The 15,495-nt window shown below is 46.5% G+C and overlaps 1 protein-coding gene across 3 annotated transcripts in view; it reads left to right on the forward strand.

Moving 5' to 3' along the window:
- The window catches only part of CAMK1D (calcium/calmodulin dependent protein kinase ID), a 436,223-nt gene that overhangs the window by 117,795 nt on the left and 302,933 nt on the right, over positions 1-15,495 (forward strand). The window contains exon 1 of one of the 3 annotated variants that reach the window (XM_032349416.1): positions 4,560-4,849. The exons of the other annotated variants lie outside the window; for them this stretch is intronic. Coding sequence (XP_032205307.1) covers positions 4,761-4,849 — 89 coding nt within the window. The 5' untranslated portion in view covers positions 4,560-4,760. Of the gene's footprint in view, positions 1-4,559; positions 4,850-15,495 lie in introns of those variants that run through there. 3 annotated transcript variants of the gene reach the window in all.

The following is a 15,495-nucleotide window of genomic DNA, read 5'->3' on the forward strand; positions in this document are numbered from 1 at the left end:
TGGGAAACTGGCTGATCTTAAGGCTATGAGCTGATCTTGGGATTTAGAAAACATCCAAGTCATTGTCTCCTGAACATATTTTTTCATGCTACAGCTTCATTCCTGCTCTTTCCCGTGTTCAGGAAGTCTTGAAGAGGAGCAGTGATGGTGTTGCCTTGTTGTCTATGCCAAAGCCTTTTCTTCCGTGGAATGTCATCTAAGTTAAAAATTTCTCTAAGTTTTCTCAATAGAATTTAGGTGGCCAATATCCACATACACTTCTAGTGGTGGATATGTTAATTGTACATGACTTGCATTGGGTCCTACCTGAAATCAACTTTCTTGGCCTTTGGACTTGTGTTTTGTTTGTTTGTTTGTTTGTTTTGAGTCCTTATCAAACTTAGTGCCTTAATACCATTTATCTTATTGATTGATGGGCCACGAGGGATGGAAAGGGTATGGGGTTAAGTAAAAGCTTCCTGGGTGGTTTTTCCTTACATTGTCTTTTTATCAGCCTCAGTCTTTAGAGCTGTCCCAGTGAAGCCACTGAGGGTGACTGGTAACCTTGGCTAAGATGCGGATGGATGATTCTGGGTCTTGTTTCATGGCCCGGAGACTGTACCTTTTTTCTTATTCTGATGAGAATGGTTCCGCTTTATCTTTGCTGCCCACAATCCATATCTTCATGCATATTTCATGATATTCTTACCTTCCAGTGGCTTCTGAGAAAAAAATCAAAATGAAAAAAGGACATGGAAGAGCCAAAGCAGAAGTAAACACTTTCATGTAGCTGGCCCTGGGCCATTAGGATCAATTTTCCCCCCAAATCTGAATCCCTCCCCAGGAGACTCTGCCTAGGGGGTGGCACATATGGGGTTTTATGATAGAATTTGGCTGAAACAACCCAAAGAAGGGCTGCTTTTTGCCTCTCTTAAACAGATGGGCTTGAAATGGGGTGGTTTTTCACCTTAGAGGAGACCAGCAAGAGCAGAACATAGAATCATTGGTGGACTGTCTGTCACTTAGCTGTGGGGTTTTGAGAAAGCTCCTTTATGGGGTGTTGATGCGAGTTAACTGCCCATTACCTGCCAGGGTGTCTTGGCCAAATCCTTGTGTACAGTTCCAGAACCTTAACGGATGCACTGGAACAGACTGACCTTGTTCATCATCCATGGGAGGAGAAGGAATCACAGGAAGAAGAACTCTCTGTGGGTCATTTGATGAGGCCAGAAGTGGGGTGGCAGAAGTGGGATGCTCAGAGAGGGTGTGGTTTTGGTTATGCAGATGATCAAGATGGGGAAGAAAGCTTTGTATTTTCTTCCTTTCCCCCGTGGGGGCAGAATCATTCAGTGCCTGCTCTTGTCCTGGGCTGGACTTACCTGCTTTTAGACCTCCCTGGGTACAGAGGCGCATGAGGCCCAGTATCGCCCAGAGTGAATCTGCTTTGGAGGGAATAGGCAACAAGCAGCGGGAGCTTTCTTCTTGTAAGACTGGGGGAGTCTTTGCTGTCACCACCACTGTTGGGGTGACCAGCCTTTTCAGTGATGGAGAATATACCTAGGATATAGCAGAAAAGACTGGGCTTTGAGACCTGGGACCACCCGTTGCCTTGTGATTTTTAGGCAAATCATTTTAGTTTTCTGGACTTCCATTTGGATAGGATCATCTGTCAAATGTGGCTTTGACATTCTGCCATTCTGCCCCTTTGTCATCTCAGTGATGTTTCTCTTAGAAGACATTAAGGTCTGAAGGACTTGTCATGAAGTACAGTGCTGTGCTCTCCTCTTAACATCTGGTTGATAAGAAATCACATTGTCAAATTCTCTGGCTCATGCAAAGAAGAGGAATTTATACTGTTATTGAAAGCCTACTATGGAAAGACTTTTCCATAGATGCCTCTATTAAGCCTCATTCTGTGCTGCATAACATTCTTTTTCTCCTTCTACAGATGAGAAAAGTGGAGCTCCCAGAGGCAGCTCGCCAGCAACCTCTCGGATCATAATGGATGTATCTGGCATCCAGATCTGTGCCCACCTGCTTGCCAAGGCCTTTTCTATTTGCCAGTACTGTTTCTCAGCTCACAGCCATTCTGCTTATGCACCAATGAAGGGAAGTACAGGGAAGATGGAAATATGGTCATTCCATCTTACCTGGGGGGTAGTAGCAATTTCCTGTTTATTTCAGTTCATAATTTTTTTCCATAAATAGCGCTCTGGAGGGGGGAATTACTCATTCCTCAAACTTTTCTTGAGCCCTACTATATTCAGAGCACAGTCTCCTGGCTGAAATTCACTAAGGGGTGCAATGATTCAGAAAATCTGGTTCTTGTTTACAATATAGTAAAGGACATAGGGGACTTTCTGTATGTTCAGGTGTGGGTTGACCTAGAGATATAGGTTCCCCTGTGCTAAATACCTTCCTGTGCCCTTGTCCTGTGGTGTGCCTGCTTGTGTGTTCATTCATGTATTTGTTTATGCTGGCAGGAACTTACCGTCCTGTGCTTGGTGCTAGGGAGGAAATAAAAATCAATCAATAACGTGGACCCTGTTCTCCAGGAACTCGTGGCTTATATCTTGGGGGAATCTAGGTAGCTCAGTCGGTGGAGTGTCTGACTCTTGGCTTCAGCTTGGGTCATGATCATGGAGTCCTGGGATGGAGCCCCGTGTCAGACTCCAGGCTCAGTGGAGAATCTGCTTGGGGACTCTCTCTCTCTCCCCTTCTCCTCCCACCCCCTTAAAAGAAATAGATAAATCTTTTTAAGGAAAGAGAGATAAGTATATCCAGTTATCCTCAACTGTTGGGGGGGGGTTTGCAGCCTACTGCAGGGACATTTAGCAATGTCTGGAGACATCTGGGGGTTGCCCAGTCTCCTGGTGGCTAGTGGGTAGGGACCAGGGATGTTGCTAAGCATCCTCAGGTGCACAGGAGGACCCCCACAGCAAGGAACAGTCCAACCACAATGTCAGTGGTGCTGAGATCGACAAACCCTGGTGTCCTGAAGGTGCATTCCTGAAGCTGTGTGATCCTGTGGGGGCAACTTGGGTTGGTCGCTGAGGTGAGTGGTACCACTCCGACCGCTGTGGCAGAGAACCTGAGCTGACACTGGGGAGGGCCCCAGAGAGGCGGCACTGACTGGCATTTAGGCTGCTGGAAGAAGAAAGGCCGGCCAGCAGAAGCAGCCAGAGCTCAGAGGCAGAGGTGACTGTGAAGTAAGGAGGACAGAGGGAAGACCAGCCTGTGTGGGCAGAGGCTTGGTGTTGGGGCGAGTGGAGAGTGGGACTGTAATGTAATGAGGTGCAGGTGGAGTGTGGACCAGAGGACCACCCTGGTGGACAAGGGAGGCTTTTCTGACAGTGGTGAGTGAGACTTGTGGGAGAAAGGCTTGTCTGAAGGAAGTAGGCTCCAAAAGGGAGAAAGGGGTGCATCACAGCAGATGGGAAAACAGATGACAATATGCTCGGAAAGCTGGAAGGAACACGGATGATCACCCACTTGGTCCTCAGTTTACCCTAAGAGAACTGGGTGCAGGCAGATTGACGTCTTGGGTCACTGGCTCAGCAGAGGTGACCGCTCTTCGGAGACCTTGTCAGAAGCATCATTGGAGCCCCCACTTTAGGTCCTCTGGGTACCCTCATGAGAGGCACCATCCTTTGGCTGCGTTGCACAGAAGAGGAAGGGACCCAGAGAATTTCAGCAGGAGCCCAAGGCCCTGTCAAGGAAGTGGCAGAGCAGGCTTTAAGCCGAGTCTTTGACACCAGGACACTTGACCTGGAGGGGTAGCCTCGCCTCGATCCCATGCGGTGGCAGCCTGTTTTCCTGGAGGCCATCCAGCCGGACCCGGTGCTGGCGGGAGGAAGGGAGCAGGGCGAAGCAGAGGGCCTCGTGAAGGTGGAATGTGCAGGACTCCGTGCCCGGCTGACACTTGGAGATCTGTGCGTGCCCGAGGTCCTGCGAGGGCTGTTTGTTTCCTCCTTTCCTCCTTGGAGCCCATCTTTACTGCAGGGTGGAATTGGCTTTGCCAGCGCTTTTATTCTTTCATAATGTGAGCATCTCCGTCTTCTCGCCATTGGTGCAGGTGTCGTCAGTTCTGCATGGTTGCCTGTCTCATGTATTCATGCGTGTGCGCATGGGAGTGTGTGTGTGTGTGTGTGTGTGTGTGTGTGCTCACCCGCACGTGTGCCTATGTGTATGTGTTTGCATATGGATGTGTACATCTGGGTGTTCATGCATATAGTGTATGTGTGCATGCGTGTGTGTGGGTATGCATGTGTATGTGTGTGAGTGCATGTTTATGTGTTCAGATGTGCCCGTGTGAATATGTGTATGTGTATGTGTGCCCACACCTGTCTGTGCACACATGTGCCCATGTGTGTCTCTGTGTGTGCGCGCGCATGCGTGTGTGCCCGTGCTGCTGGGATCACGGGAGGAGCTCTTGCTTCTCTCCCTGCCTGTGTAGCCAGGTGGCTGCATATAATATATTTAAATACATTCAATGAGATGCGTGAACCAAAAACAACTCCCGGGAGCTGCTTTACAGCAGAGTAGCAGGTCCTTCTCGGCGTGTGTCACCGCCGTCTGGCAGCCTGGGCTACTTTTAACAACGGAGGAGGGGCAGGCAAGGGAAGGCGGCTGGGCAGAAGGGAAAGGAAAGAAAAGGGTGGAGGGGAGAGAAGGGGCATTGGCAGCAGTGGGCTGATGGGGAGACAGGTGTATGCGCATGCTCACGCGTGTGTGCGTGCACGCGTCTCTGCGCATATGTGCACACACATGCGCGCGTGTGCATGTGTGTGGGCCCATTAGTGAGTGGAGATCTTACTGTGAGACAGGAAGCCCAAGCAAGGCCACCCTTGGCCAGGCTGGCTCGCCCTTGGTGAGTAGATACCTTTGATGGAGGAGAGAGATGGTGTCCTCTGACGCTTTTGTTTTAGGCTTCCTAATCAGTCTTATCTCCTTTCCTCTCAGTGGGCCAGCCTTTTGGAGTTGGGTCTGCCGACCCCTGCAGGGTAGTCTGTAGGATGGAAGATCATCTTAGAATATTTTCTCTTGGAGTCCTGGTTTGTAGAGATTAGTTAGAATCACCAGGTTTAAAAGCCCTGGTTCCTAAGCAGCCTAGACCCGGCCTGAGGGTTGTTGGTATTTCTCAGGGGGACTTGGACTTGCTGTCTGAGGGCATCTGGCTGGTTCTGCTATGGAAAAATATCCCATAAGGGTCCCTGGTTTATTGTGTTTGCTGAGGCCCATCTCTCTGGCCGAGACCTGGAGTGTGTCCGTCAGAGTCAGAAAGGCTGGGCATGCAATCCTTAGGGAATAAGTCTTATCAGAGGGCCTGGTGGCCACTCTGTCCCCTTCCCTTAATCCGTCCCAGGAGGTGGCTGCTCTCTCAGCTTTTCCTCCAAGTCCTGTCCTGCACAGTCTTGGCTTACCACTGACCCTGTCCTGAGGTGTGGGCCCTGTTTCTGGGAGGCAGGGTGGCAGTGACCCCAGGAAGTACGTTTCTGTTGAGGGTGGTGAGGGGGCACATGGTAAGCTCAGGGTTTAGCCTTCTTTGGCTTGAAAAGGCACCAAGGCAGCTGTGGGCCCTTAGTTGCAGATATGTTGCTGTTCCTCTGGACTGATGTTTATTTTCAAGGTGTTTTATGATCATTATAACTTCCATCATGTCCTGATGGGCACAAAAGTGGTGAGAGTGTAGTGAGGCCTGGTGGAAAGAGGAGTGTGGCATCTGTGGAAATTTGACAGCAGTGTTGTCCAGTTGCCAGGTTTGTCTCTGGGCATAAGAACAGATGGACTCCCAAGAGTCTTCAAGCACTGACCACGTTTGCAAAGACAGAGTTTCTGAGCCTCTTTTCTCTCAGGGGTGCTGGGGAAATGGACATTCTTCTGCGAAACCCAGTGTGGGTCAGGCCTATGGAGATCCTTAGGTCTGCTCTGGAATATTAAAGGCAATAAACGGTGGGTATAGAAAGCTTTTGGAAGGTGGACCAGAAGCTTCCAGATGTTGCAATGCCAGTGAAGACTGACCTCTGCTTTCGGGAGGGCACTACCTGACCAAGGGTCCGTCTGGCCACTTCCCTTCCGCTGAAGGAGTTTAAGATGTGTTCTTCACAGGCCCTGTCTGTCCTTTATTGCTTATTCAGCTCAGTTGCACAACCAAGAATAGATAATAGTGAAAGCAAATGGGCCAGTGCTAGTGTCTGTTTTATGAGAATTTAATTACACTTCTCGTGGTGAAGTCGGATCTCGTTTTGGCTTGGTGGCTTTATCACAGTTTGGTCTTCATTAAGGCCAGCACAGTGTTCTCTGGCATGTACCAAATCCTAACAGAATAGGGCAAAGAAGGGCTGTTCGGATGGAACAAGTGACTTCAGGCAGGCGCCTGTCTCGGCTTCCTCCCCCGCTCCAGACCCGACACATCACATGTATATGAAAATCTATCTTTCTCCCCAAAGCAGGGGCACCCCAGAATTCATTCTTTTGTATGAGAGTCATAGATTAGAAGAATGGGGAATCTAGCAGGGTTCTAGGCAGGACACGCTCAATGTGTGAGGACTGGCAAGTCACTTTACTCCCTAAACCTTTATTTTCTCCTCTGTACAGTGGGTGTAGTAGGCCTCTTTGGCTTGCCTCTGGGGGCTTCTGTGAGTGAGTCAGTGTTGGGAAGCTTACGATACTCTACAGCCTGTGAAGGAGTAAATAGAAGCACTCAGGCTCTTTCCCTCAAGCTCACTCAGTGCTTGGTACCACTGGACACTAGCGTGAGGACCCTGACCCCTTCAGGTCACATTATATCCTTAATTCCTAACACAGTGCTCAAGGAATGTTTTGGGGGCAAGACAATGGTCTTTTTAATATTCCTTATATAAATGCAGAGCTGCGGACATTTTTCAAATTTACTGCACTAATTAATAGAGGAGTTGATTTATTGGGTTGTTTGTTACAGTGCTGAGTGCCTCATTAAAAATCTTAAGGGTAGCAAAGGAATTGAAACTGGGATCTCAAAAGTTAGTTGCACCCCATGTTCATTGCCACAATCTTCACAATAGCCAAGATGTGGAAACGATCCAGATGTCCATCAGCAGATGAACAGGTCAAGAAAAATGTGGTAGACACATACAATGGAATATGATTCAGCCTTAATAAAGAAGGAACTCCTGCCATTTGTGACAATGGGGATGAACCTAGGAGACGTTATGCTAAGCCAGTTATGGATGGACAGTTACTGCATGATTTTATTTTACATGAGGTATTCCAAATAGACTCACAGAATCCGAGATTAGAGTGGTGGCTGCCAGAGGCTGGTGCGGGGAGAGGGAGGTGGGGATTTTTTCTAGGTGGGGATAGAGTTTTCGTTATGCAAGATGAAGAAAGGTTAGAGATCCACAGTACAACTAAGTAACTATAGTTAACCATATGGTACTGAACATTTTCATTACGTTAAAAGGATGGATCTCATGTGAAGTGTGCTTACCAAACAAAACAAAACAAGCCCCCCCCCAATCCAACTACCCCAAAACACAAGAAGAGGAAAAGTCTTTCATCCATACCAAACTGACCCAATAATGGGATACTAAAAACACTGCTTGTATTATTTGTTAAAAAAAATTTTTTTTAAAAGAAAAACTGCTTTTTAGGAGAGGTGAGGATGAATTTCGGAGGGATTTTGAAAACTTTACAATTTCTGTTTGAACACACCTTCCTGTTACAAGAAGGCTACAAGCTGGACTTTTCTGGCAGCCCTGATATCCCATGATTCTTCCTTCAGATGGGTAGTGTGTGTAATACATTCTTGAAGCTGACAAGCACAGGAGAAAAAACAAGGAGGCTAAGAAAGCCCCAGAAGGAGTGGACCTGTGGAAATAGAGCTTCCTGGACCAGCTCAGCTGCTGTCTGTCTGGTACCTGTGGTAGCTTTGAGACTTCTGACCTTGGCAACGAGGGATCAGTATCTCGGAGGTGTCTCTTCTCTTCTGAATTTCTATTAATCAGATGGGGATTTCTTAAACTCGCTGAGATAAGAGGTATCTCAAATTTTGGGTTCTGTGGCTAGAGTGATATCCCACTAAAATCAGGAAATTAAGGAGTGATGGGGGAGTGGGCCTTATAAGAAGAGGGATTCAAGCCCCCCAGCTGCTTTGATTTCTGTAGCTTGCTGGCCAAGGGGCACCTACAGGAAAGGAAGCTTTTGCAAATTTGTACCAACGTACTCTATGTAGACTAGTGACACCCTGAGAACCCACCTTCTAGAAAATGACTGACCAGGTCTCCCTCGACTCGTGGTTTAATCTCAGCTGGGCCCTTATTGCAGTTCCTGATTCTTTTTTATATATCTCTTAATGATTCCCTACTGCATCTCCATATAACTAATTCAATTTTCCTGTCTCCACTGGTGGCTCCTTTTGATCCTTTCTTCCTGTGAACGTAGTTGCTTCTTAAGATTGGGTTCTAGAAGTGCCCTGCCCCCTTTATACCATCTCTGGCTCCACCTCTTTTGTTCCCCAGGGTTTAGCCATAATGTTGGGGCCAAAGTGATCTTAGACCACAGAATTTCCTAGGGAGCTTGCAAAATGCAGAGTCCTGGGTCCTTAGTCCAGCTTGTCTGACTCAGTAGGGCTGGAGTAAGATTGAGACATTTGCATTTTTAATGTGCACTTGGAGAAATAACCTTAGGACGATGATTCCCAGACTCTAGTTCCTGGTTTGCTGCCCGCTGTCAGTGAGAAATCCTCATTTCCTGCTCTGTGCTGGCTCTTTCCCTGTGCAGATTTCTTTGATATCTCAGACTGACCCTTCCAAAAGGAAACACAACATTATTTGCAATAGCTAAAAGGTGGAAACACCCCAAATGTCCCCTGACAGAAGAACGGATGAGCAAAGCGTGGTAACCCGTACCGTGGAATAAAAGGACGGGAATGCTGATCCATAGTTCGACACAGATGAGCCTTGAGGATGTTACACTGAAAGAAGGAAATCAGGCAGACACAGAAGGACACACACTGTGTGATTCTGCTTCTGGGAGATATCTAGAGCGGTCACATTCACCGAGGCAGAAGGTAGAATGGTGGGTGTCAAGGGAGGCAGGGAGCAGGGAAATCAGGAATGTGTAATGGTGACAGAGTTTCAGTTTGGGGAGATGAGAAAGTTCTGGAGGTGGATGGTGTTGATGGGTGCACAGCCCTGTGAGTGTCCTCAATGCCACTGACCTGAATACCTAAAAGTAGGTATGATGATAACTTTCATGTTATATTTATATATATTTTACTACACTGGAAAAAACTAAGCACATTATTCTCCTTCTCTTCTACTTAGCTACTAAACTCTCATCATGAGGTCCATATTTGGTTGGTAGAACTTTAATAAAGCTGGGAGGGAGTTTCTGCATTTAAGCCAAAGCAATAAAAAAGAGTGTCCTCTGTCCTTTAACTCCTGTCAAGATTGTAAACGAAAATGAGTTGATATGCAACCTCAACACCTCTGGAAAATTGCCTCCCCCTACCCGGAGGATAGGGCTGGCAAGTTCTGATGAGGTAGGAAGTCATCTGTTGCGGGGGGTGGTATGGGGACACAGGCTGTGACCATCACATCTTATTAAATTTTCTGAGATGCAGGAAGGCATCTCGAAGAGGAAGTGGCACGTGCCAAAATTGAGATGCTGGAGAGAGCTTTCATTTGGATAATTGCACGTCTTTCGTTTTAGCAGCTGCTCAGGGGAAGGGCCCCAAGCCAGAGGCATCACCTGCCTTTAGTGAGTGTGCCCTCGAGACCCTGAGCCCAGGCACACCACAGCCATTTCCTGACCTGGAATCCTGCTCCTGGAGGAAAAGTGATTAGAGACTAGTACTTGCCCAAACCAGTGTTGTGTTTTCATCACGTGAGTGAGCATGGATCCTCCCTTCCTTTTGATGTGAATTTGCATGTTTTGACATAGGTGGGGTGATGGGTCTCTCAGAACTTTGAGGTTTTAGAGTGTGACTTCTCAGTGATCCTTGTTTAAAAGCAGGCTCCAGCAAAGGGACGGAGGAAATGTTCTTAGACTTCCAAACGTGTTGGGGGCAAATAAAAACCTGAATGTAAATTCAAATTCTGGGCCTCAGCACCTCTGTGCCCTGGGGGCCTTAGCTCACAGGCTCTTCAGTTCTAGATGATTTGGGAAGTGGTGTCGGCTTTTTGAAACCTCTTCCAAAGCTGTCTGAAGATCTCACGTAATCATTTCTTTCTTCCCTCACCCCAAAGTGCCCCTTCATTGACAAGCCTTTCTGAGAATTGCAAATGTTCTATCACTAGGGTGGCCACACACAGGAGTGCAGCAGAATCAGACCATTAGCCAAGAGGAGTGTGGTCCCCGTTCTTATGGCAGCTGCCTGCACAGCCTCAGGGACCAAGCAGTAATTCAGTCCCCTGCCCAGAGTCACCGATGACATGAAATTTCATTCTGGCCAGCCCTGAATGAATCAGAGGAGTGCCTTCTGCAGGATGCGGTGGGGATACAAATGCACAAGCGTGGCATTTTCTGGATTTCTGCGCCTCCCTTCTGCAGGGAAGGCAGTGAAAATGAATGCAAATATATGCAGACCGGCGGCAGTGACGGGCGGCGAGAAGCCTTAATTCAGCAGTGTGTACACCATTGATTTCTCGTTCTTGAAGGCGGTCCCTGCACTCCGATGAGAAATGGGGTACGAAGGAGGGAAAGGATCTGGCAGTTTGGCTTTGCAAACGAGCTCACTTCTGGAGCAGGAGGGTTTGACCTTCACTCTTTATCTCTTCGGGACTTCCAGTGTGCGTGATTTTAGTGTGCTGTCGGTGATCAGCTTTGTCACAGATAGGCTCAGGTGTCTCTTCGCTGGTGTCTGCCCTGTCTCCCAACTTCAGGACTGTAGCTGGCAGTGAGTCTCGATTTTGGAATCGAACATCTCCTTTCCTTGGGTTTAATGGATATTTGCTGCCATGTTGTAGGCAGCTCAGGTATTTGTTACTTAGTAGGGCTAAAGACTAGTGGTTTTCCTCTGTGGATGCCAGTTGGAACCTCCTGGAGGAAACTTTTCAAAAAATACACGTCCCTAGATCCTATTCCAATCCAGTTGGATCTGAATCTCTGGGTCGTGCCTAGACATCAATATTTTTAATTTTATTTATTTATTGGACAGCGAGAGCACAAGCAGGGGAGCAGCAGGCAGCGGGAGAGGGAGAAGCAGGCTTCCCAGCGAGCAGGAAGCTGATGCAGGCCTTGATCCCGGCGCCCTGGGATCATGACCTGAGCCAAAGGCAGACTATTAACTTGGTCACCCAGGCACCCTGACATCCGTATTTTTAAAAAGCGACTTTTTGGCTGATTTGAATGTCAACAGGATCCAGCCCCTTGGGACCATATAGAAGGATGGGCACAGAGATTTGATCCCACCACAGAAGTCCTAAGAATGGACTGTCCATAATTTGTCACCAAGCCAGCAGCGTCTCTGAGCAGTAAGGGTGACATTTACAACCGAGGAGTGTGTGCCCCCCAGTCTGTGCTATTCAAAAGCTGCAGGAGTTCACTCAAGGATATGTGTTGTTTCTCAGTGTCCTCATCTGTGAAATGGGGATAATGATTCCTACCCTGTGTTCCTCACTGGGGTTTTGGAAAGGAGCTAATGAAATCACTCATGTATGGGAAAGCACACTGAGAAATGCAAGGAAGCCCTGGCTGGAGGAAGCTATCATTATTTCCTGGCGTATTTCAATATAATAAAAAGCCCAATACACTGTAACTCTTGTCTAAATCCTTAGCCTTTGGCTTGAGTGCAAATAAGTATCAATATGTGTCCACTCATCAAAATGTTTATAACACCCTTTCTAAAAGAGGCACAGGGATGGATAGAGCCTGAAAACTTTGTGGTTCAGTTGGGATCAGTCAAGGCTCAAGAAGGCAATGCCTTAACCCGCCTCTGGTTTCAGACCACCTGCTCTCCCAGAAGCCCACTGTTTTTGCACCTGCCCAGAGGGAGCTCTGGGGCTCGTTACTGCAGCTGTAATGAAATAGAGCATGCCTTTATTTTGATAGGTACAGCTTCCTTTTTGGCTTCCTGGATTTAGATTCTTTGGTTGCCACTGTGGTTTTGTTTTTCTCATTTCCCATTGCCCCTTTGTCTTTGAGTCTGAAAGTGGGTGTGATGCCATGAACAGACCATCCCTGTGTTTTGTTAAACCTGGGAGAAAGGGTGCGTTTATGATAGCTCACTAAAGCTCATAGAGCCCTTTGCTTTTTTCTGAGGGAAGAATTGTCGTGGTTCAGGTGATGTCAGCGTGCTCAAAGAGCGCAAGGGAAAAACAAGCAAACCGTGTGGGGCTGATGTTGACAATTCCGGTAATAGAAGGTGCAGGGTGAACACACTTTGTTTAACTGCTTCGGTTCTTTTCTCCAGAAAGGGGTCAACAGCACTGACCTCAGAGCATGCACTCAGGATTGTGTTAACCCCATCAGGAGGAGCAAAGCTTTGGATTTATTGCCCTGTCTAGCCCTGGACCAGAACAGGAAATTCTGTTGGGAACTCATGGTCATCTGTTCTTCAATCTAGTGTTTCTGGCTACAGCTGCCTACCTTGGGCTTTTGTGGGCTCTTTGACTGGTCTTTAATTTTTCTTTTTTTCCCCCCTCTCCAAAGTCTTTTTCCTGGCCTTTCTGAATGCTCTCTTATATACAAGAGGTATTAGGACAGCGGGTGGAATAATTGGACTCGGGCAGCCTCAGGGAAGTTTTTTTTTTTTTTTTAAAGATTTTATTTATTTATTTGACAGAGATCCAAGTAGGCAGAGAGAGAGAAGGAAGCAGGCTCCCCACTGAGCAGAGAACCCGATGCGGGGCTCAATCCCAGGACCCTGAGATCATGACCTGAGCCGAAGGCAGAGGCATTAACTCACTGAGCCACCCAGGCGCCCCCTCAGGGAAGTCTTTATGTTTGGCTTTGGAGTTCTTGGGATGGGACATACATAAATCTGCAGAAGGAGGCAATATTACTGTAAACATGTGGGCCTTCTGGCTTTTGGCACTCACCCGCTAGTTAATCAAGTCATTATAAGCTACAACAGGCCCAGCAAGGAAGGCCTGTTAGAAAGATTTGTTTTTAAAGATTTTATTTATTCATTCGATAGAGAAAGCAAGAGAGCACAAGCAGGGGGGAACAGTAGAGAGAGAGGGAGAAGCAGACTCACTGCAGAGCAGAGAGCCCAAACTGGGACTTGATCCCTGGACCTGGGGATCATGAATTGAGCCGAAGGCAAACGCTTAATCATCTGAGCCCCCCAGGCGCCCAGAATGTGAGCTTCTTGAAGGCAGGGCTAGGACCTTTTCATAGAAAGTGGGTAACAAACAAACTTTTGGTGAACAGACCATGCCTTGTTCTCTCCTTAAAGCGAACTCTCAGAGTATGAAAGCCCACGTGCTGGATGGGGCCATATCTCCACATTTGTCTCTGTGTTTAAATCGCACATTTGTTCATCTCTTAGTGTACCCAACTGCAGTGCTGGGCTCTGCTTCATTCTAATAGCGTTATAAATTACACCTTCCCCATGCAGGCATTTGTCACTGTGCTGTCCTAGAGAGAGCAGAGTTTCCCTGGCTTGTTACACTGGGTTAAGGACAGAATGGATCCCCAAATGGATCTCAGTTGGAGAGCGGGACAGAAATACTAGGGTTTCCCTAATGCTAACACTGCAGTTACTTGATCAGACTGCTCTTTTTAGGAGGCAAGATGGGGCTACCACACATTATGGATTACTAGTACTGGGGTATGCCCCCCCACACAGACGTTGCTTATTTTCAGGACACTGTTCACGATTATACAAATTTTGTAATAATTTAGGCCCACCTTGGACCACACCTGGAGTCTTTACATCAATAAACAAAAACTTAACAACAACAACAAAAACTTCCCTTCGATTCTAGTCTGCCTTATGCGCTGTGGGCTCCCACTATCTCATTTAATTCCCACACTGACACAGTGAGGTAGGGGTGTCGTTTCCTTTTTTACAGATAAGAAAACTGAAGCGACTTACTTCAAGTCCTATAGACAGTGTGTGGGTCAGGCAGGATTTCAAGTCACAGGTCTGCCTGCCTTCCGAGTCTGTACTATGTGTAATTACGTTTTAATAATAACATAGCTCAGTTGACTCCTTAGCAAGGCATGAACAGAGTACTAGACCAGGCTGGGCTTCAGTCAAAACACGCTTGCAACTCAAGGGAAGAAGCTTCATTATTTATTTTTCCCACCCATACGAGGTGCCCAACACAGGGCCCGGTGCACGGCCAGTGCCATGCATTTATCCCGGGATCAGGATAAATATATCCCATGTACATTTATACACCCTTTTAAAAAATGCTTCTACTTTAAAATTTTATACAGTAAAAATCACTGGTTTTACAGGTCTAGGAGTTTTGACAGGTGCAGAGAATCATGTAATTAGCATTACAATCAAGATACAGAACATTTCCATACCCCAACCCCTAAATCCCTTGTGCTGCCCCCTTGTAGTCAGATGTCCCCCTCAGGCCCTGATCCTTGGCAACCGACTTCTCTTCCTCTATAGGTTTTCTTCGCCAGAATATAATAGAAATGGGATCCTGCAGGCTGTAACCTTCCGAATCTAGCTTCTTTCTCTCAGCACAATGCATTTGAGAATCATAGGCATTGTTGCACTTATCAGTAATTTGTGACTTTTTATTTCTGAGTATCATGCTGTTGTATGATATCCGAAGTCTGAGCCATCAACCAGTGGGAGGACTTTCTGGTTGTTTCCAGTTTAGGTGATTATGAATATAGCTGTTACAAGCCTTTGCATGTAAGTTTGTATGTCTATCTGTTTTCATTTATCTTGGGCAAGTAGCGTAGAGTGGATTGCTGTATGTTTAACTTTATCAGAAACTGCTAAGCTGTTTTCCAAAGTGTCTGTACCATTTCATAGTTCCAGTGTATGATGATTCTAATTGCTCTGTCTTCTTGGTATCTCTTGGTATGGTCAGGTTTAAGAAAAAGTTAGCCATACTAATAGTCATGGAGAGATAGCTCACTGTAGTTTACAGTTCCCTAATAACTAATGATTTTGAGTGTGTTTTCATGTGCTCATTTGTTGTCTGTCATGTTTGTAAATCTTTTACTCATTTTTAAAAAAATTGGATCATTTTTCTTATGATTGATTTTTAAGAGTTCTTGACATATTTTGGATACAGTTTCTTTGCCATTTTTATTTTCTAGTATTTTCTTTCAGTATGTGAATTTTCTTTTCACCCGCTTAAGAGCAGAAGTTTTAAATTTTGATGAAGTGCAGTATTCCAGTGTTTTCTTTTCTGGGTTCATGCTTCTAATCTCATAGTTAAGGACTCTTGCACTAAACCAAGATCACAAAGATTTTCTTGTACAGTTTTATAGTTTTGTGGTCTTACCTCCACAAAAATGAGCCGTTTTGAATTAACTTTTGTTTAAAGTAGAAGTTGTGTGTTGCCATTCTTCTTTCTACCTAAGCATTGTCCTGATAATATTTGTTCTAAAGAC

This window comes from Mustela erminea, chromosome 6 (genome assembly GCF_009829155.1).
Source record: "Mustela erminea isolate mMusErm1 chromosome 6, mMusErm1.Pri, whole genome shotgun sequence".
In the NCBI taxonomy this organism is placed as follows: domain Eukaryota; kingdom Metazoa; phylum Chordata; class Mammalia; order Carnivora; family Mustelidae; genus Mustela; species Mustela erminea.